Source organism: Passer domesticus, chromosome 1, assembly GCF_036417665.1.
Source record: "Passer domesticus isolate bPasDom1 chromosome 1, bPasDom1.hap1, whole genome shotgun sequence".
NCBI classification, from domain to species: domain Eukaryota; kingdom Metazoa; phylum Chordata; class Aves; order Passeriformes; family Passeridae; genus Passer; species Passer domesticus.
Genome location: NC_087474.1, coordinates 74,127,403 through 74,150,934, shown reverse-complemented (window position 1 = coordinate 74,150,934; position 23,532 = coordinate 74,127,403). Strand labels below are relative to the sequence as shown.

General features: G+C 41.9%; 1 protein-coding gene across 2 annotated transcripts in view; it reads right to left on the bottom strand.

Annotated features, from left to right (window-relative positions):
* NEDD9 (neural precursor cell expressed, developmentally down-regulated 9) overlaps positions 1 to 23,532 on the bottom strand; it is a 38,449-nt gene that overhangs the window by 5,090 nt on the left and 9,827 nt on the right. For both annotated transcript variants that reach the window (XM_064424727.1, XM_064424734.1), the window contains exons 2-4: positions 16,339 to 16,779; positions 1,346 to 1,447; positions 393 to 494 (exon numbers count right to left, since the gene is read on the bottom strand). In XM_064424727.1, the coding sequence (XP_064280797.1) occupies positions 393 to 494; positions 1,346 to 1,447; positions 16,339 to 16,779 (645 nt within the window). The remainder of the gene's footprint in view (positions 1 to 392; positions 495 to 1,345; positions 1,448 to 16,338; positions 16,780 to 23,532) is intronic.

Genomic DNA, 23,532 nt, shown 5'->3' with positions numbered 1-23,532 from the left:
ACATGAAACCTTTGACTAGAATAGCAAAATATTTACCATCCTCCATTTGGGATGGAAGATCTGCTATTGACTTTCAAAGAGTCAGATACTTATCTTAAGTTTGACTGAGAGTCAGTTTTAATCACTCATCTCAATGCAAATTCCCAAAAGCAGCAAAATCCAAAAAGCATGCTGCCACAAAGATAGTGTAGGTCTGATTATCAATTTATAGTTCATAACCTAAATTTTGATGCAGTGCTTCACTTCACCAGTTTTAACAATTAAAAAACCTAAGGAAGTTTTTGAACTACTGAATCTCCTTCTCCTTCAGGATCCTATGTAAACCCTTGTTAGAACATGTCTTTGGCCAGACACGAAAATACAGGATCTTGTGGAAACAGAGTAATGCTTACCCCTTTGGCAGGTGGTATGTCATACACTCCTAAGGCTTTTGCTTCTCCCATGGGAACTGGAAGTGCTGGCCCCTTAACCGATGTGGGGGGAATGTCATATATCTGAAGAAAGAATAAACTGATTACAAAAACAAGTCACCTCAGCAAAAGCTCTGCTATTAGATGAATTTTCATAGTTTCTGTGTTTCCTCTCAGAAAGTTTGAATGTGAACAGAGCTCTTCAGTTTTTTTCATATGGGAGAAAATCTTGGATTTGCCTAGAATTTTGGACAGTTAGGAGGAAATGCACTTTGCCAGGTCTCCTCTGGGCAGTGGTGTGGACAGCAAGCTGGAGAGATGAAGTCAAGGCTGACTTCCCTCCTGAGAGGTAAACCATGGCCAGTCTATTACAAATACCTCTTGGGGTGAACATGTGACCAGAACTGATCACACCCTTACATTCAGGGTGGTTGAATTCCAGCTCCTGCCAGCATCCACTCTACAAGCCTGTGGTCCTGGGGGCTCACTGCTAAGGGCGCTCCCCAGAACAAAGATATAGTTCAAGCCCAGTGACATGGTGCAGTCAATAGGTGGTGAAAACAACTCCCTGCATAGCAGCTGTTCATCTAGGCGATAATTTCACCCTTACTGAGTGAATTACTGTCAACTATGCATCAACAAAGCACAGGGGGAAAAAAAATGTTCCCAGGCAGCAAGTTTATTCTGTTTAGATATACTATTTGATCAAAACAGAGAGAACAAATGAGACTTTTGTGTTTGGTGTGCTGCCAAATCTTAGTCAACATCAAATAAAACTTTGAAATACATCTGTGATCTGTGAATAAGCCACAGCATCTAATTAAAACATATTTTCTCTCTGAAATGAGAGAACTTGTCTTGCTCATAAAAGTCTGGTAGAAATTCATCACCTTTTGTGCTCTGTCAGCCCTGTTGGCACTTTTATTGGTACCTACCCCTTGGAGAGGGCGAACGGGGGGGATATCGTAGGCATCCTTCTGGTGTTTAGAAGGGAATTCATAAACATAACCTTGTCCTGACCTGACTGGTGTTATTACCTGTGGATAAAGGAAAAAAGAGGAATTGTTAAGTGTCTGAGGATGTTCTTTCTGTAACTGCACAGGGTATAAACAATCCAATCCTGTTAACATTCATGCATCATTGGCAATGTTAGTAACACCAGTCTGCATACCCTTCTGAGAGCTGAATGGTCTAAAATGAGTACCTACAAATGCAGCATTTTTTCTTTCCAGACCAGCCCTGACATGACTGTTTGTTAGCGCTCTACAGTGTCTTCTATTTGCCAAGCACAGATTCTGTGCAGGTCCACGAGCTCTGTCCTTTTTTCCCACTGACCTCCCATTAGCACAGACCGCAGGAGGTGATGGCTGCACCACCCACTCGTTGAGATCAGGGCTGATCCTACTAGGGGTGAGTGTCCCCACTCCTTGTCAGAGGCTTAAAATACTATGTTTAGTCTCTGGGAGTCTATGCCTTTGCTTGTAGAGGTATTTTGCACCTACTCCAGCAGGACTCCATGTGTTACTGTGCTGCACAACACAACATCCTGGAGAACTGATTGTGAGTTGTGGCTCTGGAAATTCTTTACATAGAAACACCATGCTTAAACTTTCCAAAGCAGGACATTCAATTTTGCTGTCTCTGCTTGGTTTTTTCATGTTAGTGGCTAAGATATGGGAAATGTCAAGCCATTCTTGAAGTATATAATGCAATAACAGCCTATGAAAAACAAGAAAATTTAGAATTTATGGGTTTTTTTTTGACATTTTGTAAACCATTAACTACCATAATGACTACAAATAAAATCTGGTGAAAAATAAATGCCTAAAGTCTTGGACAGCATCTGTACAGCAGAATTTCAGTACAGTGTGGTATAAAAGAAATGTTACCTAACCCCAAAAGAGAACTGGGTTTGTAGTAGAAATGCTGACATCTCAACCTCTGCTGGTGCTATTTAGCTCTAAGAAAAAAATATAAATACTGTAACCCAAAGACACAATATGACAAATTACATAGGCTTGTATAAGATGAGGCTTTGTACTCAGCTGGGAAAAATTTTATACCAGAGCTACCTAAGTCTCCTTAGAAATGTATGCGAGACATACCAACAGCATTTCTACCCCAATGCTCAGTAAGGATCCCACAGCAGTTTTTGTAAGGAATGTAAGGAATCCTCGCATCCTAGCCAGATTTCACAGTGAGTTTTTCTTGACTGAGGTCTTCAGGGAAAGTCCCTCATGCTGACCCCCTACCTCTTCTCTGCTATGTTAACAACACAGGCTTTCCTTCTTTTCACTTGCCACCCAGATCTGGCTGTGCAGTCTCTGTCCCTGTACCATGAAAAAACCACTGGATTCCCCCTTGGGAGGGTGCCTTGCCAGCACAAGTACAGGGCTGATTCAGGGAGTATCCCAAGGCAGCACCAGCCCCTGCCCTGACTGCGTGGGCCTTGGGGGAAGGAGGAACAGTCAAGCCTGGCAGGCGGGGAAGACCATGGCTTTTGCAACTGCTTTTCCTTGAATTATCATCAGAAGACAGGAACTGGAAGTGATGGAGCCTCCAGAGTGCTGCATATAAGAGAACTGCTCAATTGGGCATGGGACTAATAGGGCTTACATACACAGGAGTTTTTAAAAAAAGAATTTAAAAATCTTGTATTTATGACAGGCCGTTCCTGTCCCACAGAGTCACCTACTGCATTGTAAAAGGTATCTATGGGCAAAACTTTTAAGGAAGTTCTTTCTGAAGTTACTGGAAGCTTCCTGTCATGGGTCACTGCAGACAGTATCCCTCCCAGGCCACTCTCATGTAGTACTGGGATTATTCTGTTTGCCAGAGAAAATTTTAACTAGTACCAACATCACTTCATGCTTTTTCTGCCAGTTAGTGACCAGACTAGAATAGTTCCCTATATATATTTTGCACACTTTTTTCCCCCCAGCTGTGTACAGCCAGTCAGATACTTTCTACCCAAGTCAAGAACAGAAGGATTTGGTTTTAAGTCATGTTTACTCAGAGGTTCCTTCCAAGGGCTCCAACATGACAACCATGGAGCTGCTTCAATGAGTCATTCAGTGTGTTAAAGTGATCCTCTGGGAGAACTCACAATGTACAGTAAAGACAAAGGGCTGTTTCCTGGGTAGCCCATCTCCACCAGCCCTTCTGCTGCTGTGAACACAGTGCTTGCTAATATGCTGGGAAACTGCTTGACCATCCCAGAGAAAAGAAACAACAGGGTGTTCATGGCAGGCAGCCAGAGGCCCCACGCAGCACTGGAAGCAGGAGGAATGGTGCACTGCTGCAGCTGGGCTCTGCTTCACCTGCTGCTTGCTGCCTAGACAGACAATGAAGGACTCAGGATGTGTCAGGCTCCAAAAAGACAGATATTGGTTGCTCAGTGTGAAATTTTTATACCCACTTGTTCAGTTTTGTTCTACACCAGAAACTGAATGACTGAACTGCTTCAGGACAAAAGGAGGCTAAGGGGAGACCTTATCACTCCCTACTGCTCCCTGAAAGGTGCTTGTAGCCAGCTGGGGGTTGATCTCTTCTCCCAGGCAATGACTGACAGAAAAAGAGGACAACAGTCTTAAGCTGTGCCAGGGGAAGTTTAGATTAGATGTTAGAAAAAAATTCTTCCCTGAAGGAGTTATTGGGCACCGGTCTGCCCAAGGAGGTGGTGGAGTCACTGTCCCTGGACATTTTTAAAAAAAGACTGGATGTGGCACTCAGTGCCATGGTCTAGTTGATGAGGAGGTGTTAAGTCACAGGTTGGACTTAATGATCTCAAAGGTTTTCCAACCTAGGTCATTCTGTGATTCTGTGATAAAAGACACCACCAATCTTCTTGCTCAGAGAATTGATTTCCATGAACAAAGTCACAGGCCTCTAATATAAAAAAGGGAGTTGATCCAAGCAGCACAGGTAATAAGGCATAGAATCACAGAAGGAAAAGGACCTTTAGGATCACCGTGTCCAACCGTCAACCTAGCACTGCCATGTCCACCACTAAGACATGTCCCTAAGCACACGCGAGTAAAACCACTTGTTCTTCTCACAGGTAAACATGGTATTTTGCTCTTGTAATAAGAATCCCTGGTTACAGAACAGATGATATCCTTGCACCACAGAGCCTGGAACATGCATGGAAGAGAACCTTGCTCACGCCCAGTACTTGCAGAGAAATTCTCCCTCCTCTGCACACAGGAGTTTCATGCAGCTGCAGTTACTCTGGTAGCCTATCTTTAGAGGCCATTCCCACTTTTCAAAAAGTCCTGACATACCAGATGCCATATGAAAGATTTACAGTACTACAAGGGTGCTGGTTTTATTTACTGTGCTGATACCATCCTAAAAGGCTACATTAAAGCTAGATGGACCACACAAAGGAAACCAGTTACACTCAGCACTGCAGGACTTTTTATATTATCTAGGCACTTTTGCTCTTTCCCAGAACTGAAGCAGTGGTCAAGCAGTGTCACTCCTTCATTTGGTTGAAACAAAAATGTGCTCTGGGTGTGCCTAACTGCTGACAAAGAAAGTGAGAAGTTAAAGCGCAAAATGTTTGATTCTGGGTATTCATGAGTAAAGTCTGCCTGCAACTGTGGACAGGAGACCCAGGGTGTCTGCAGAGCTGTGGTTAGCTATGCACTGTACTTATGGTGGCATTTATTTTCCAAATAAAAATGCATCAGATGCTTTTATGTCTGCTCCTCTTTAGGATTTTGTAAAAGTTATATGAAAAGCAGAAAATATGACTTTAAGATACCCAGCAACAACCAAGGTGCTGATAACATGGAAGACAGCTTTTTTCTCCCAGTGACTTGGGTATATTTTCCTGTGTGGAGGATCATTATTCAGTAACAACATGTTATGAGCAATTTCACAGCAAAATCTCCTGCAGACGATAATCTGATCTGTACTGAGTACAAGAATGTTTCCTGTTGTACCTCCACCCCTCTTTCCTTCCAAAGCTTTTCCTTAAGCTGGACTGCTTATTCCTGGTCAGTTCAGAACAGAAGAAGCTCATCACCAAAGCTTATCTTAGTAAACATTTTGTAACAATAATTAAAATAATGCCCACACTACTTGACAAAGGGAAAATGTGGGGCATTTGTTCTTACTCTCATGACCTCACATGGGTCATCAGGACAGTAACTTTTCATTTTGGATATTTAGAAGTAACTTTTGAATTTGTATATTTACCCATTACTATATTAAATTAATTTGCTGCTTCTGAATGGGATGCTCAGCCCTTCCAATGCATTGCTGAACAATTTTTTATGGTTTTATTTTTCACAGTAGTTTACTTTTGAAGATGAATTCAGAAGGAAGGAGGTGACTGCAAAGGAAATGTTCCACATTAGCCACTTCTAGAAGAGGGAGAGCAGCCCCATCTGACACTCACAAATTTATTTTCTAACAAATGTCATTGCACTTCATACCTCATGAGGATTATTTTCCCTTTTACCTCTTCTCTTTCAAGAATGCCTGTGGTCACCCAAGTATAAAAAAATAATCCTGCATTTCAAACCAGCAATTTTCCTTGTTTACGTGTTAAAGGAAACAGATGGTGTTCCCACAAACTATCTAGCCCAACAACATTCTCAAAACATTGTTAACCACTTAATCCGTGCAGAGCAGCTAACAGGGACCAGCTTTGGCTCTGGTGAAACATGTAATGAGCCTTCAAACTTTCAGTACTGCAAAACAAAGGCAACTGAGCAGAAAGTTTGTTCTGTTCTTTCTGAAGACCAAGCTCTTCCAAAAGCAATTACTTGGGCCTTTTCCATGCCAATGGCATGTCCCTAACCAACAAAAAAGAGCTGAATGTGCATGTACTTTACAAAATATCCAGTCCTGTGGTTCATTAAATCCCACTTTCCTAAATATAGGGGGGGAAAAACCAACATTCTATTTCTTCCAGGATTAAAATGCATGTTAGGCTGCAACAGAGAACATTCCTAACTACGGCAACAAGAAGACCATTCTCATGCTTACAGCAGATACAAACACTGTAGTTTACATTGTTTCACAAGGACAAAGAGCAAATAAACCTATTGAAGCAAACAAAATTACTCAGAATTTATAGCAGTACCGTGAGGGCAGAATTTGGCCTGTTCTCACAAACTGCAGTTCCTGATGTGCAGAGTGACTGGATACAAGTGAGTTTTACAGCTGACAGAACTGATCCGAGGTACACCTTGCCCCATCCAAACTACAGGCAGAAGGGAGCTAAAAAGTGCAGCCTGGTATTTCCCAGTATGGCCTCTCGACCCCAAGAGCCTACTGATGCCTGCTGACTTCTTTTTAAATAGATTTAAATAGTGCTTTTTGAAGTTGGGAAAGAAGGGGCATATATTTTAAATCGGGATAAATAACTGTATTAAAGCATATTTCACCCCACGGGCAGGGCTCAGCAGCTGATGAGCTACTGCCATCCACTGCTTACCCTGGGAAGAGCTCTGCCCTGGAGGAGGCCAGGTGGTGGTGCATGAAAGGGGGCTGGCATAAAGCCTGGGTGTGCGAAAAATGAATCAAAGTGTAAGGAAATGAAAAAAAAAATCATGTCTGTTTACTGTTGTAAATTATTTCTATAAATTTAACATGAAGCTCTAATTGTTGAAATTCTGTTGCTGAGCCCCTTAAGTGGATATGTAACAGCCACCAGGGCTCTCTTAGGCTTGTAACAAGCGTAAAATAGACACAGAGAATATAGGGAAATATCAGAGAGAATTAAGAGGAAAAGAACTCCCTATTCTCTTCTGCAAGGCAGTGACAGGAGCCATTGAATTATGTCAGACCAGGTACTGAACCGTCTCTTAGCCCTACTTTCTGTTCTGCTGCATGTACTTAGGAAGCCACGTGTGTCTCTTTAAATGTTTTGCACTTATTTTCCTTTGGGGAAGTTTCAGTGGCTGAGCTGAACTGCAGGAAGTTTGGGTTGAAAAACACACAGGTAATTTAGGTATTTGAAAGATCCTGGCTAGCTGGCTAAAACTGTCATTTTTACAGAAAGCACACAGTGTTTCCAGTCATGTCTCCTGCAAGCTGCATCAGGATTTCCAGTGACTGATAATAAATTTCCTGAGAGTAATACCTACCGTATCACTTTCTGTTGCCTGCTCTGAAAAAAGCCAAGCAGGCATGTTTTTACTTACTTATTTGCTGCATACAATGACAGTGTATTTCCCTGCTGCCAACGAGTAAAGGTTGGAGTCTCACATGTGCTAAGGATACTCTTCTCAGTGTTTGGGTTTGTCAGTTGCTACAGGTCTTAAGATTATGAACTCATAGCACTTTAACCCAAATAATGTATGAACTTTGGGCCACTATAAAATGTTCTGGTGTAGTATTTTCTGCCAAGACTGAGATGTTGGAGAGCTTTGATCAAGTCTCACAAGCTGGAAGAAGGTGGAGGAAGCCTGTAGAGGCATTTCTTCTGATGCACTGCACTTGTAGCTCAACTATGAGTTGTTTCTCGTGCTAAGGTCCAGACATCTCTGCCAGGCAAGAGGAAATTCACAGAAATGGCTGCATTGATTTTCTGGGCCGAGCGAGTTATCAGCTGTGGCAGGCGGCAAAAAGGAACGCGGCACCAAGGCGTAGTGTGACACCTCTGCTTGTTCCTGAGGGGGCGTTCACCACTGAGATTTCTTAGAATACTCAGATGTGTGAAGATAACACATGGCAAATACTACCCCGACACAGAGCTGATTTATCTCTTGATGCTGCTTTTATCTTTAAAAAACCTGCTTATTTCTCCTACACCACCTCCATTTGCTGTCCAAGACCTACACCTATGAAGATTCTGCTGTAATGTTCTCAAAACCTAAAACAGATCCAGATGTCACTTAGTCATGGTGTGTTGAAAATGCTTAACTCTGCAGGCTCAGGCATTTAAACATAAACTTTTAAATGTGCCTAGGAAGTGCCTCACCAGTAGGTGCCCAGTCTTAGAAAATGCCACTGTGGTATTGTCATAACAGCATGTAATGAAAATGGGTGCTACAATTTTGAGGCTGTATTATTTTGACAAGACTTACACGACTTTGGGGTTGTGAGTCTTGAAGATATAGAGGACAAGCTGTGAAACATTTTTAAGACAAAAAATGTGACGTCACAAGCTGGCCTGGATTTAAACCCTCACTGCTGGTGAAAAGGGTATAACCAACTGCTTTGCAACTAACTTAATCCTGAATTTTTAACTCCTGGTGTGACCTCTCCCATTAATCAGCACACAAAAACAGGGTCATCACACTATTTTTAAGTTTTGGTTTTTTTCCCTAAATCTGAAGTGCAGGTTTATAGTCTTTCCAAGCAATTAAAAAAATAATAAATCTGTGGAGTTACATAAATGTTCTAAGCTCTGATTAGTATAAAATGACAGGGCTCTATGAAGTGTGGTGGAATAGTGCTGAACTTGCATTAGCTGATAGTGTTGAATTTTTTCTCACTGATGTTCATGATTGCAAACTGAATGCAGATAAAAAGGTCTGTATCTCCAGATCTTACCAAATGAGCTGTACAAAACACAAAAAAAAATCTCAACAACTTTGTCACTGGCAAGATTTGACTGTGTGGTTTTTTTTCTTTATTTTATGATGTTTTTGTGACATGATCCTGCTCCCTCTCACATCAGCTCTAGGGCTTGCTGCCAGTTGTGTTATGAGCAACATTTCTGCTTGCTTCAGTGGAACAGGCTTGGCGCTGGCAAGGCTGACTAGGAAGGGGTATTTCCAAGATTCTGGTAAGAGTCATTCTTGCTCAAAATATGTAATTAAAGACAGTCAAACCAACACATCTGAGAATGTCCCATTTTTGAGAGGAGAGGAAGAGAACAGAGAGATGAGCAAATCATAACATTACTATTAAATTATCGGCATTTTAAAGAGGAGTGTGAAGAGGATAGTTGACTCAAGTTAACTCTTGATAAGAGTTTTATCAGTGTCATGTCATCTCTATGACAATTACTCATTTAGGCAGACAGAGACATCATCATTTTTTGCATGCATTGGCCAACAGAGCTAAAAAGCTGATGTGTTACATGGCTGGTGATAGAACAGTCACGGAGTCTGAAATATTGTCTGTGGATGGGTCTTACAGAGAAAGAATCCCTCCCAATTATTGTGTGATAAGTTTTAGTGGAGAAATATACGTGTCTGCTAAAGCATTCTCTGGAAAACCATGATTAAATCTGAGCTGCAGTTTTGATAAATGAAAAGTATGTGGCAAAACTCAGCACCTCAGCATTTGGGTCTCTTGTCCAGGATAAAAAAAGAGTATCTTGCTTTGGCCATCCCAGTCTCTCTAGTCTCCCTACTTTAAAAAGGTTGTCATAAGAAGAACCAATTGCAAACCAGAGCTTGGTTTCTGTGCTCATAATACTATGACTGTCTCTTCAAAGACAGAAGCCCAAGTTTAGGGCAAGCTTGGCAGAGGAAAGGAAAGAAAGAAAAAGGATGAGGTGTTAAGACAGATAGGACAGAGTGTGTCTTGTTGTGAATGACATGAAATCCTAAAGGCTCACAATCAAAAACCAGTTTGGTTCAGTTCATACAAATAATTTTAATTCTTTTGAGGTGCTTCATATGTTTTCTGTTATTTTTTTCCTCCCATATTGAATTTCTAGATTAGGGGGGAAGCTTCATTTGGGAATTGTTGTAACAGGGTATTTCCATGACTTGTTGCCCTTCCTTTAAGACATTTCTCAGAATAGATCCTTCCCTGTCAACAATTTCAGTTTTTGTGAATCGGCATTTCCCAGTGGGCAAAAGAATGGTTGAGACAAAGCATTGCCAGAGAGTTTCAATTCCACAAGAGTGTTCTCAGAGGTACACTTGGGCAGAAACAATGGAAGTGCCTCTAAATCATTTAAGCTGGGAACTACGCTGCTCTGAGAGAGAGAGAGGCAAATAAAACCTTCCATGAGGAAGAAGCTTGATTTGATTTTATTTCATTTGTAGAGGTTCTCTGGCTCACAAACTCTATTGGCTCAATTTCTGTATGGGTACCTCAGGGCAGCTGTACAGACAAGTGCTTCTAGTAAGTGGTGTTTAGATTAGCACAGCTTGCTTTGACAAGTTTATGGAAGGCATAGACACCTTTTAAACAGATATAAACTCCATCCTTAATTTTTTTTTTTTGCATCTGTATAGTAATTATACCAGACCTCAGTTATTACTGTCTTTTAAGGATTAGGAATATGGCTTATGGAAGGCTCCTGTCTCCTAGGAACTAAACTACCTTAATTTCATTTCACTTTGCTCCCATTTTAACAGTCTGTCTGGGGAAAAAGATTAATTTAGATTCATGTTTAAAAAAAAGATGCAATACTGCCACTGCTATATAAAAAAGTAGAATTGAAATGTTGCATGCAAACATATGGAATGATGATATTCTGATGCTAATTAGTCGTCCTCCAAATCAAAACATCTAAAAAAAATCATAGAACGCCTGCCAAGACTTTAGATTTCACTAGAACTGTATTTTCTGATGGCCAGCAACCTGTCTTCATCTACCCATTTCCTATCTCCAGAAACCACACTTCCTCCTTATGATGAGATTCACTTTCTGAATAATCAGTTTTCCACTCATGTGGATATTTTTTTTCTAAAATGCTCTGCTGCTGTGCTTAGTTTTAGTACTGAAAGGGCAATTTAGATTACCTGAATTTGGTGGTTTGTTTCAGACATAATAAAAGGTTCAGTTAGGTTTCTAACCACCAAGAAAGAGCCCATAAGCTTGCATTTTTCTTTTATTATTACTATTACTATTCTTTTACTATTTTTAGCAAAGGTTTGATCCTGCTCTTGTGCAGACAGATTTCTGTCCCTGGAGACCTCAGTTATTGGATGAGGTTGCAGGACTGGCCTTTTTTTCTGATACTCCAGGGGAAAAATGCATGCCTCTGGTCTACAAATAGAACTGATGAAAAAGAGCTCTGTGCTCAGGGAGGAACAAGGAGTAATGTTGAGCTCATATATTTGCTCAGCCTAATAAAATGCAGTCTTTTTCTTGAAATACTTTTCTACAAATCACATCAGTGACTAACTACTGCTTACTCTGCGTGGTGGATGAGGGATTAACTGCACTGACTTTTTATCAGCAAAATGGTTGTTCTCCTATTAACGTCACATGGAAAGTTACAAGGGAAACTCCCGAGCCTAAGAAAACAGCTGTGTGCTGTTGTAACCACTGAGCTTGCATTTAACTTGAGGTATTTTCATCCTTTAGAGCACACTTTGTGAAAGCGAGCTCTGAGTGTTGAGGTATGTGTTACCATTCCTGCTGCACTCAGCAAACTTCCCATGTGTTCAGCACTTTAACACAGAAGCAATATTTTGTTACGAGGGATACAAATCCCCGAAGTAGAGTTTGTAATGTGAAAGCAAAAGAGAAGAGGGACTGTATGATCACTGTTGGGGCCATTTATGGAAACCCCATCACAGGAAACTGTGGTATTTCAAGCCTGAGGGTAAATGGGGACATTATCTTGGAATGTAAATATATTTTACCAACAAACTGCAAAATACTAGATATGATCTCATTCTTTCTGATAACAAAATAATCTGGTCACACAGTTCTTTACTGTGCTTAATGTATTTCTCTTCTTATTTCATAAATGTGAAAATAGGCAAGGAAAAGAAGACAATAATGTAAAGGCAGGCTTATTTCTGGAACTAACATTATAAGGAGCCATTTGTTTCTTCCCAGCTAGGACAGTACTTGTGTAATTGGAAGGAAAAATGTCATAATGTGGCTAACTGGCTCCTGCTACTGAAGTCTGTGCCAGAATTGTCAGGGTGGTGCTGCTTGTGGGGTGGTGTTTCTACTTTCTCGTGCATTGAACCAGCATGAATCTTAACATAAATAAAACCCAGGGAACAAGATCCATTCCCATAGCCATGGTTTACCCAAACCTCCTGCTGAAAGCAGTGACCTCTTGATAAAGGCAGAGATAGTAGGATGGCGGGTGTGAAACTCTTGATTTGTCAAGGACATGTTTATACTTGGAAATAGGCCGGGGCTGAAGATGAGTTCCTTCCCTATTCCGCTCTATACACTTTTAAAAGGTGGATAAATCTGAGTGTTTCCTGAACCACAGCGCTCCAGTCCAAACAGACCAACAAACAAAAAAGGTGATTTGTTCCAAGCTGGCACGAATCTCTATTTGCCTGAGTTGGTCTGTGCCTTGTGGGAGCTGTAGCTGAGGGCTGTAACTCCCACAGTGCAGTCTCTTCCCTGGTCAAACATCAGTCTCATTCTGTTTTGTGCAGTTTCCTTGACCGACAGTTCTCTTGACAGCTACTGGTTCCTACAGAAAGCTGTTTTCCAACAAGGAAATAATTCCCCTAATTTTTTGGCCAATGCTATTTTCGGGAAACACTGAACCAGAAGATGAGTGTTTAAATTATGGCAGTGACTTTTTTTTCATGTGTAGCTTTCCCTGCTTCACAGCTTAGGTGTGAACTAGTGATTAATCACTAATGATTAATCAGATGCAAAAGAATCTTTGTGCTTTGTTGGCACCTTTCCCAAAGGATGTTCTCAAAGCAATCTGTACAGAATGTGTTCCCTCATAATTAACCCAGATATTTTGCAGATGAGATGCAAAAGCACCACTCAAGACCATGCAAAATTCTGAGACAAGGATAAAATCCAGGTTTCCTGAATGTCAGATTTGTCTGAAGATTCTTTCTCTTTGCTGGCTGCAGCAAAAGAGAGTAAGTTCCAAGGCAGAGCACAGAAAGAGGGAATAAATTCTAAGACACAGTTTTCACCTCTTTATGCTCCTCAGATGCTCTCCACGCTTTGGGGTGGAACCGTTTTGTGACTGAACTTGCAGCAGAGCTGCAAAAGCCTGGGGCTAACCAAGACTAATTTTAAACCACCCCCATCTCTGTCATTGGTAGAGTGAGTTCTAGAAGGTGCTATTTTTATTTGATAGAGGGAGCCAATACAGCTCTGTTGTCAGCAACCAGTTTGGCCAGAATCAATTAATCACTGTAATTACCTGCCTCAGGACTCCTTTTTGACTCACTTTGCCTTGCTGGCTTAGGAGATGCGTTACCTCAGCAGAGCTTAATAGCATGCCTGCTGTTGATTTACTGCTGCTCCAGGCTAGACAATTCCTGCCTGACAGCAGCTCCTAAGCCCTGCCTGCCAAACCTGTATGGCGGCCAAGCCACACGTTTGCACAAGGGAAGCAAGCAGACACGTGCAGAGAGGGATAGCACAGAAACTGCTGCTGGTCCCACTTAGACTGCTGTCCAGAGGACACAGTTTTCTTCTCTAGCTTCTGCTGTGGGAAGGGAGAAGACTTGCATACAGCAAGAACTTGCAGCAAAACCCTTCAACATCCTTACAACTACCAAAACACACAGCTTGCTGACCAGCTGGTTCTGCTGATGGAAGGAGGCAGAGGGGCTCATGTAAGCCTTGGAAGCAGGTGTCTTAAGTCTGAGAAAAGATATTATTCATTTTGGAAGACAAAGCAAAGAGACCTCAAATCAGACCTTCAAGATGCCCAGCTTTTCTTAATATTAAGGATTGTTTTTACTGATCCCTAGAGGAGGAGGATTTGGAGGGCAGGCTGTTTCCTCATACAAAGGAAACAAGTGCTAAAGTGCTTCCCTTTAATTAGGCTTTTCATTCACAAAGGCATTAGCAGAGAGTTGCAGCTGTAGCTGTAAAAAAGCGGCTTAGCAAGATCAGGATGATACAGAACAGACTAGTTTTACCTCAGACATCTCCTTCACTGGTAAATTGTGTCTTGCCTGCCACGGATTCAATCCCAATGGGCTCCTTTTAGTGTAGAACTGAGCACTTCCAAGGAGCAAGAGACATATCTACCTCTGGTCAGAGCAGAATGCTGCCATGAGGTTTGCCAGCCACTAATACAACACAGTGAATCCTGAGACTAAGGACTCTTGGGCTAAATAAATTTAAGTCAGGACTTAAATTTAGGTCAAGTAGCAAATATTGGCTAGGGCTAAGCAGGTTGGCATTTATTTTGACTGAGGATGAAATGTTTTATAAACATGTATGTTTAGTTATTTTACAGTGAGCAGCATAGCTGGTCTTTCATGGATTGCAAGGAATGAAATGAAAACAAGTCACAACTCTGACAAATAGATAACTTGCTAAAGGTGACTTGAATTTAGAAAAATTAATAATCAAGGTTGCTGGAAAAATTTCTCAGCAGAAATTTGGGAGAAAACAAGTTCTTCACAGCTTCTGATTTTTGTATCTCAACAAGGACTTTGCACTTAGACTAAAACAAAGATTTCAGTCTCTTAGTGTTGCAAGGGTTTTAACACAGTCCTAGCAGCCAACAGGTTTATGCAGAATGTCCTGTTATTTTCACTGGAGCTGAAGAGGGTGGGAGGAGGGAGAAGAAACCTCTTATCAGTTGGAAAATTCTTTCTGTGTGGAGTAGAAACACACATTAATTATGCTAAGCAAACTATCCTAATATTTAGGCAAGTCAAGTACTAAAATGAAAGCATATAGTGTTCATTCCAAACTAATTCCTTGGGCTTTCCTACAGACTTTAGTGCAGATATGCTGTATGGTGCATCTCCTGTGCCCAAGCTGGATAGCTGAGGGACCTCTGAACAGTGCTGTAAAGTGTTTCCTACAGCCATACTTTAAAATGAGATCTCTTCTGTGCTGCCCCATCAATAGACTATTCACCAAGTATTCACTAACTACCATGGAGGATATCCACTGTGGATATGCAAACAATACCATCCCTGGAAAATATTTCAATGTATGTAGTCTATATGGAAAGAAGGAAATGAGAGAAAATACATGGGAGTTATCAAGAAAACTCACGTAATTCCTCCAACAAAGCTGCTATCTCTGCCTGTGCAGCAAGTGCAATTTTCTTGTATTATCTTCCTGCACAGCCTATAAAGCATAACTATGGAAAAGCTGAGCAAGCAAACCTCTTTATAAACTGACTTGGAATGGTTTCACAGATCTTTCTCTCTTGCTCAGAAGGCAAAAAATCCATTTATTCTTATCAAGGAAAATGAAATTATAACAAGGAAATAAAAGCATTAGAAGATGTCTTCCAAAGGCCTGATATGGAAAAGGCTGACTTGTGGGTGATGTGAGGGAAAAACACAAAACAGATGGTCTTGCCAAACTAAATTAGATGAAAGTTTAAACCAGTAAAGAACTTCCTGAGAGAGCCATCATCTGCTCACATAAATTGGATATTAATGTTGTGCTTTAAGCTCTAAAGGTAAGGAGGATGCTGATATCTGGAGCTGTTGAAATGGGAATGGAGGGACTGAAAGAATTTCTTTTTGGCTTTGTAATACTTCGTTCCTTGGGTATCTTCCTTAATCCTTTTCAGTCACCAGGGTACCTGGCAGGTATCCTGTGAAGGTAAAATAAGGGAGTGGCAAAAGTTGGGGACAGCTTAAAAACAATAGCAGGAACAAGGGGGGGACCCTTGCAAAATGCAATAATGCAGTAATGGCTGCATCATGGAGCTGCTGCTGCTCTCATTTTTAAGCAAGAAATTTAACTGTAGATAAATATTAAGTGCACTCTTAAAAGGTTTAGGTTCAGTATTAAAACATCCCTCTTTATCACGATTCTCTTGTTTCCTCACTCTTACAAGTATGGCCCTTGTCACATCAATCACTGATTCCTCTTTGTAGTTTAGACCCACTGGGACTGCTCCAGCAAGACAGTATATAATTTTTAATTGAACAAAAATTACTTGGGCAGATGATGTAACTGTTCATTACTAAGTGGGAGAGTTCATCTTGCTGCAGCAGCTCTTTTGAACATATAATGTGAGAGTGCCATAGGCCAAATGTGCTTCAGCCTGGGAGGAACCTGAATCCCATACTTCTCCCAGCACAAGTGAGCTGCTCTGGAGCTATGAAGTAAAAGCAAATGCACACACCTTGTTAGCCACAGCTGGACCATCAATACACCTCTGCATGGAGGGGGGCACCTGGTAAATATCTTGTCCCACCACACCGTGACCAGTGGGTATCTGGTAAATTCCCTGATGCTGGTGGGAAGGTGGCACTTGGTAGACAGGGTCCCGTGCCGAGGCGTGCGAGCTTGGCACTTGGTAGATCTTTTGGTGGTTGAAGGGCTGATTCATCAATCCTGAGCTGGGCATATCCTGGCCAGAAGCACTGTCCTGTACCACGGCACCTATCAGGAGTTTCACACGGTTGCCCGGGACGATGCCTTGCCGGCCGTGTAAGGAGCAGAGCCACCATCCTTCCAGACCCTCGGTGTTCTGTTCTATCACCGTCAGGATGTCTCCCTTGCGGAAGGCCAGCTCCTCTGCACACTCGGGGACATTGTCGTACAGGGCCCTTGCCATAAGATTCTGTGGAGAAACAAAGGCAAGCACAGCAAGTCAACAAACAAGCCAGAATTCTTCTATATCTTCAAGGACATTCTAAGTGACAGGAAATAAGAACTGAATTTGAAAAAGATGTGTGCAGGAAATCACAAAAAAACATGGAAAATCATACGGCACAGGATTCCTCTCTCCCAAGTTGGGAAAATGAGAAGCTTATGCATTAGCAACACTGCTAGTGAGAAATTTTCCAGCAACAGTGGGTCAGATAGAAGCTCTTTATACGGCCCAGTCACCTGAACAGACAGAAAGTCAGGAGAGTTCTGCTCCTGGCACTGAGGTACTCTTCCTGTGAATGAGGGGCTTATACCTTCATCTCTTGACACTGATTTCCCTACAAATGTGCTCTGTGTACTGCTACAGCCAGCTAGCAGCCATTAAAAATAAACCTGAACAAGACTCAGAAGGAGTGAGTAATCCAGAGTAGTTTTTCCCAAACAGTTTTCCATTTGTGAGGTCCCAAAAGACTTTCCACGAAGGTGCAGATCCCATTTAGTGTAAAGACAGTGGCCTGGCTTTTTTTAGCTGACACCTGCAGGTGGCCTTAAAAGTGATGGGATCTCTAGATCACCTAGTAAGAAAAACTATCTAAAATATGAGTTGACAAAACGTCACAGGTTTTGAGCTACAATGCTCATCTTTGAACGTAGCTTTGTGCCTTCTCACTCTCTGCAAACTTCTTCAGGGGCACAGCATAGCATAGCAGTAGCTTAATAGATAAAACCCTTCCTCCCCTCCTGCCTCAAAACCATCATCACAAAAAAAACCCCTCCAAAACAACTTCAAAGAACATGCTTCCTCTGAGGTCCACCTTCTGTAGAAAGATCTTCAAGAGAAAAATATAATTAAAAAAAATAATGTCCCAGTGACCCCAAGCAGGGTCATGCCCATGCCAGGAGGAAAGCAGTGCCCATCTCAAAGAATGTAAGAATGTAGGTATCAACCAGCACCACGAAGAGCCTCTGTGTGTAACTTAAGGGGAGTCTTAGGGCAGCCAAGGGAGCGTCTTTGACTTGTGTCAACATAGTTAAAGCACTCTTAGATGCATTTTGCTTGATTATGTCAAGTGGAGCAGTACCATTAACACAAGGAACTTCACACACTTCTAAGCCTAAGCATTTGCCCAGAGTTCCAGGCAGGCTTTGCAGCTTGCCCTTCTCTCCTGCTGGGGCTGTACTCCCAGCAGTACCTCTGCTATGCAGTTTTAGGCCAGCTCTGAGTTGATGTAGGATTGTTGGCTGTGATGTGTTACTAGTAAGTACAACGTCCTCTCACAGATGGAACTACCTCCCTCTCCTCTTTCTCTGCAGGCCTCTATGGCACATCCAGTCCTGAGTAACTGGCCAAGGTATTCAATGGAAAGTAGGCAGGCTGTCTGCACTACATTCTTGGACCCCTCAAAAAGGCCATGAAGATTTAATTTCTTGGCTCTGGCGATATTTCCAGACACATTGGAAACAACTGCTCCATGACTGCTGATTTTTCAGAGAAGGCGGTCAGCAGAGATGGTTATAATCTGATTGTAAGCACTTGAAAAAATATACAGAGCCCTGGATCTGGAGTGTTCAAGCTGAAATATTTGGATGCAGTACACAAACTGAAATGGTGCTAATCCACCAAAAAGGATATGCAGCTGCCTTAAAGATTTATCTTTCCTATGTCAAAGGAATAGCGTCAAGTACAGTTTAGTGTTTTTATCTGCCATATTTATTCTCCTCCTTGGACATATCAGAACGTTTTCTTTTAATCATCCCTCACTTGTTATATCTTTCCCTGTTGACACACTGATGTTTTCCCATCATTCCTGTGCTTCCTCTCAAGAGAGAGACTTTAGTTTGACCTTGCTCAGGGTAGCAGGTTGTGTGTAGGGCTGACTGGTGGATGGAAGGGGGATAAGCTCAGATATCACATAAAAGGTAGGCGAACTTGCATTTCCCAAGACTGGCAGTGTTGAAATGGGATGCACGAGATCAGTTTCCTCTTCTCTGAATGGGAGATCAGCTTTCAACTGTATGAGAAACACTGCCTTTACCTTTCATCAGCATCATTAGTGAGGTCGGTACAAATTAAGCTTTGGCTTGGAAAAGCAGGATTGCCATTTTGAACTCCCATGTAAACAGCAGCACTGGGGCCCAACATTCCCTCTGATGTACTTCTGCTCAGCTCATCAGTCAACAACACTAAGATATCTCAATATAGATAAAGCAGGGAGCAATTTTTGTCCATGCCTTGGCAGGACTGTAAAACAATTATTTAAGCATGGTCAAAACCAGTGGTCTCTTCTTGAGCACTATCTCTATGCTCTTGCTGTGTCAACCAGGCTGCTTAGCAGAGTCTGGAGCTCAGAAAACAAAAGCCCCTGCCTAATCTGAATATTCAAGTCAATCTCTTTCCACATTTCTTTCTAGCATGTCTTTCACAGGGGAAATCTACTAATGGGACCAGCCTGTGCAACTTAAAGACTTTCACAGAGGAGTTGTTTAAAGGAGGAAAATTACAGCTGGGTGGGGGAGGCACTAACCAAGCAGGCTACATCAATGATAAATGCATATTCTTCTACACTTTGGTGCTTAAAGGTATTTGAAAAGCTTGATTAGCTTCTACAGCAAAGCAATTCTCAGAACAAAGATGAAATGGTGGTAGAATTAGAGCAGATAAAAGTTCCCATGTGAACTTTTTTTCTAGCTGTTCATTATCTCTGTCCCAGTGACCTTCTCACCACCTGGCACGCAGCATATTAACAGTTTCTGGATGTGCTTCAAGAACTTCTTTGCTGCAAACAGCTTCAGATTCTCATTGTTGGTGTTAACTCAGGCACCAGTATGTGAATTATACTAATTGGTTGCCACTTGTTTCACAGCCATTTCCCCAAGGCCTTTTAAATAGCTCAGAGCTATGCCACCAGCACCAGTCACTGATGGAGCAGTGAAGCAGGAAAAATATTCCTCTAAATAAGCACTGGGACCAGAAACACTAAGCCTGTTGCTTGGTGCCAGCTGCAAAGGCACTGCTCCTGCTAAGCAAGCCTTCTGTGTTTTCCCTGTCTTCATTCTTCCTTCACAGGATTGCTTGGTATGAGCTTCAGAAACTGTGTCACAGTCACTTTCACGAGTCAGCAGAATCAGCCTTGAGAAAAATGCAATTGTGACCACAGAAAGAAAGCATTTGGAAGCCACAGAGGCACCTGTAGCCTGCTGTGGTGATCAAGATGGTAGTCTGCGCTTTTCAGCACAGGGAAAGAAGTTCTGATCAAAGACATCTTTCAACACCTGTGGGCCTTATCTCCAAAGATTTGACAAATCTGAGTAATTTTTTGATTCTGTGGGCACTGTAGCCCATATATATCAATATTCCTTCTCATTGATCTCGTCAGCTCAGAGACTGGGGAGAGTTACATGACATTAATTGGACTTGCTCTAAAGAGGCATGGATCTGTCCACTCAACTGTCTGAGAACTTGCACCAAGTAAGCACTAAGATCTGATATGAGAAGACAAAAGCACAGCATTGACCTTTTTGTATCCCTAAATGCTAAAAAAACCTTGGCTGTTTCCTAGACAAATCAGCAACAGAGAAAGGGCAATGAGAAAATTGTCTTGGAACTTGTTTTTACGATTAGTAAGTTACACAGAAGTCCCTCTACATTCCAAAAAAAAAAAAAAAAAAGAAAAAAAGAAAAAAAAAAAAGGGAGGGCAACAGATGCAGAGCTATAAAACCAAGTTCTTTAAAGGCTGGGGAAAAATTACCTGATGCTAGATAGGGAAAAAAATTCATTTTGTTATAGAAATCAGCTGCATTTCATAAAATGAAGATACTGGCAGCTTCCAGCTTCTTTTAATAAGACAAATACTGGAAGCATCTGTTGCTCTCCTTTGGTCCAGTTAAATTAACTACATGATAGGTGCAATGGTGCTCTCTTCAAAATCCAAAAGTACGTGTGATGTTTCTGCAGCATCTCCATTCTCCTGAGCTCCCTGTGCTGTGGCAGCCCTACTTCAAGTAATGAGTGCTTCTCTACAACTACTGGTGGGTTGGAAAGACTCAGCTCAGCTTCTGTGCCAAGCCTTGCTAGCAATACTGGCATGTCTGGAAGCTGAAGCCAGGGTCAGGCCCCCGTAGTGTTAATGCTCTGTACAAGCAAAACAAAAAATCCCCCACATTTGTTCTCAAGAAGCTTAAATTCCTCTTAACCTTGGGCTCATGAGTGCAGTAGAAAGCATCCTATGTAAAATCACTGAAAACCGGAAGTTTTACAGTCTTCTGTTAAACAAAGTGCTATCTCCCTTGTCAGCAGGTCAAAGCAAAAGGGAGCCTGAGCCTAATGACTGCTGCCTGGGGATTTTAGCTGGAACATACTGCAGGAACAGGCTCAGCAGACTCTGTCAGAAACTGTCTAAAAGTAAGGGAACTGAAATGGATACTCTCAAGATCAAATGCAGATTACAGTGCTCGTGATCCCAACTTTCTACATTGGTTGAGACAAAAGTAAAGCTTTCAAGCTCTCTCTAGATAAAGCAAACCAGGGATTTGAAACTTCTGTCTGAGGTTTCCTTTAATTCCATTTAAAATCCATTAGATAAAAGCTGGAAAGGTGCAATCTGTATTCTCTGCACATCTCAGATTTTTCTTTCTTTTGCACCTACGATGCATGGACCAGTAAGCAAGAGATGCTGCTCTGAAAACTGTCAGAGCAGTTTGTTTGTTCTACATGCAGAACCCAAACTAAAAAAAAAAAAAGACTCTGTAAACTATTTTTCTTCTCAAATCTTGAAGGAACTACATGCCAAATTCAGCTGTATAAATGAGGTCTATTACAGAACTGTCAAAGGTGTCTACTCTCTCCTTAGCCTGTTGCAATTGGTGGCCGACACATCTGCAGCTGGATGAAGACACATGAAAATACTTTGAAGATCATGATCTGTTTTGGCTGCCCTTCTCTGCAGTGAGGGGAACTAGCAGAATTCTGTAATTCATAGTCTGGAGGATGAAGCAGGTGTTTGTTGATGAGGCTAAGTGGCAGAAAAGGGGAGAGACAAGAGTTAAAGAGAGTAGTGTGTCACATTCATATTTTCTGAAAAATCCCTTCACCCAGGATTTTTTTCCTGGGAAGCTGAGAAGCCTCAGAGAAAAAGGAAAACAATAATTATCTGATTTGCTTCTCCTGTGTTTTGCTCCTTTGGAATGTGTTTGGAGATTGTTTACCAAGAGGTGGTTGCTTCATTGGTTTTTGCTGTGAATTGTTTTGACTCATTGGCCAACCAGTGCCAAGCTGTGTCGGACTCTGGAGAGAGAGTCACAAGTTTCATTATTATAGTTTTAGCCTTCTGTAAGTGTCCTTTCTGTATCCTTTAGTACAGTTTAGTATTCTTTAATATAATACAGTATCTTAAAATAGTAAATTAGCCTTCTGAGAACATGGAGTCAGATTCATCATTCCTTCCTGCCACGAGGGCACCTTGCAAATACAATAGTAGTGGAAACACCTCCCACTTCTGTTAGAGTAAACACATCCAGTGACGTGGGTAACGAGAGTGTGTGAGGTGCCCAGAGCCATGGAAGCAAACGCAGGAATAAAAAATTACACGCTACGAGATTAAACACAATGGTCTCTTTAAGGGCCGAGCGCGGCGGTGCCAAGCTCCCAGCACAGGGCTGCCGACTTGACTCCTCTCAGCCAGCTCCACGATGAATGAACGCTCGAGGAAAAGGTTCAACCAACCATAAGCTCAAAGGATTCCCGCTGCATCCCTCAGAGGTGCAATACGAGGATACTGATCCCCGCTCTGCGCTTGGCTGCTGAGGCGTATTGTTTTGTTGGGCTTTGTCTTGTTTTATAATATTGCTTCCTGTGTGTAGAGTTTATGTGCAAACAGGACTGGGAAAATTGCCTCTGCTCCTCACTGAAAGAGGGTGGGACCCCTTTTTTCTATTATTGGGCAAACTGTTTCTTAAAATGAGAAACAGCTTCTCTCCTATGTTTAGCTTGGGAGTAGGAAGGGAGGAACAAAGGAAGGAAAGGTGGGGGCAATGTCTGTGAACAAACCAGTAGCTTAATTTTGCTTGGATCATTTTTAGTTATCCATCTCATAATATTCTGGATACAGATTCCCATCTTTTAGATTTCCTAAAAATGAATGACTGCTTTTCCAAAGTAAGCTTAAGCATTTACATACCCTTGTGGGGCTGCATTAGGCCCAACAGTAATGATCTGCCTGTGAGATAAAAGGATCGTTCTGAAAACCCTGTAAAAAGTGAGTTTTGTTCTGAGATACACGGCTTGCCTACAAGCAGGACTGGTAGAAGAGAGGAAAATTTTAGCTCTATTGTGCCTTCTGACAGAAGGGTTTCAGTGCAAGAGTCATTGGACAATTTAACTTTGGTTCTTTTCAGCTCCCATCTCCTTTTCTATTTCTCACTCTCACTGCCCCTGAAATAAAGCATTCATTGTGCTGTGTTGGCAAGGAAAGCAACTCTTGAGGCACAGTAGGTAACAGGTCTATCTATAACAAGCAACCTATCACAAAGGCTACTTAACAGCAGTTGACAGAGGTCACTGAATAAGACATTCAGCTTTGAAAAATGTCTTTTGCTGGTCTGCTCAAACCTGGAAGAAGGCAGTGTGAACAGCAAAGGCAGTACCTGATACAGACAAAGCTGTCCTGGCATGTTCTTAGGCAGGTCCCTGTGGGCAGTGACAGGGGGAATGGACTATGCAATGGC